The 725-nt window shown below is 62.1% G+C and overlaps 1 protein-coding gene across 1 annotated transcript in view; it reads right to left on the bottom strand.

Moving 5' to 3' along the window:
* Window positions 1–725, bottom strand: part of LOC104405240 (tubulin gamma-2 chain) — a gene marked incomplete at both ends in the record, with an annotated part of 4,037 nt that overhangs the window by 2,208 nt on the left and 1,104 nt on the right. The window contains one exon of the mRNA XM_010013888.1: window positions 157–283. Coding sequence (XP_010012190.1) covers window positions 157–283 — 127 coding nt within the window. The remainder of the gene's footprint in view (window positions 1–156; window positions 284–725) is intronic.

The following is a 725-nucleotide window of genomic DNA, read 5'->3' as shown; positions in this document are numbered from 1 at the left end:
GCATCGCACATCTGCTCAGGCCTTCGGGACACGGATGCGCTCGTTGCTGTGCCTGGGCACATGGCCCGTTGCTGTGGCCCCCACCTCACCCCCTACAGCACTTGCCCCAGCAAAGGCCCCGCTGTTGAGCAGCCTGAGATGCAGCAGGACTCTTACCACGCAGTCAGCGTTCTGTGTCAGCCTCTTCAGTGTCAGCAGGGAGTTGTAGGGTTGGACCACAACATCGCTCATCTCATCCTGGTTCGGGAAAACTGAGTAGGTCTCCACCAGCTTCTTGGGATACCTGGTGAGAAAGCCCAGCCATCGCACGAGTTCTCTCCCCTCCCACGAGCTCCCAGTGCAGTCTCCAGGGCTCAGGACAGCACTGAGTCACCAGTGCTGCGTGCCAGAGTTGGCTCCCAGCGAGGGAGAGAATTTGTCCCAGCAGTGCCTACCCCAGCAGTACAGGAGGAAGCTGCCAGACAGTGCTGCAGGCGAGGCTGAGCCATCCACAGGCTGATTAAGCAGCTGCTTACAAGCCTTGTCAAGAGGCTGCAAGCTCAAACAGGCAGCGATGGCAGCTCGGAGCGCACAGCTACAGCCTCCCACCCTCCCCGGCACAGCCAGGGTGGCTGAAGGCAGCTGCCTGATAAGCACGGCTGAGGGGAGGCAGAGTTTGGGCAGCATGAGCCCCGCTGCAGAGCCTCTGAGGCGTATCAGGAGCCGTCCCCCGGCGGGGGCGCGCG

The sequence above is a fragment of the Nestor notabilis genome, unplaced genomic scaffold (genome assembly GCF_000696875.1).
Source record: "Nestor notabilis isolate BGI_N333 unplaced genomic scaffold, ASM69687v1 scaffold17944, whole genome shotgun sequence".
Classification (NCBI taxonomy): Eukaryota; Metazoa; Chordata; class Aves; order Psittaciformes; family Psittacidae; genus Nestor; species Nestor notabilis.
The sequence above is the reverse complement of the archived record's forward strand: the minus strand, read 5'-3'. Positions and strand labels throughout refer to the sequence as shown.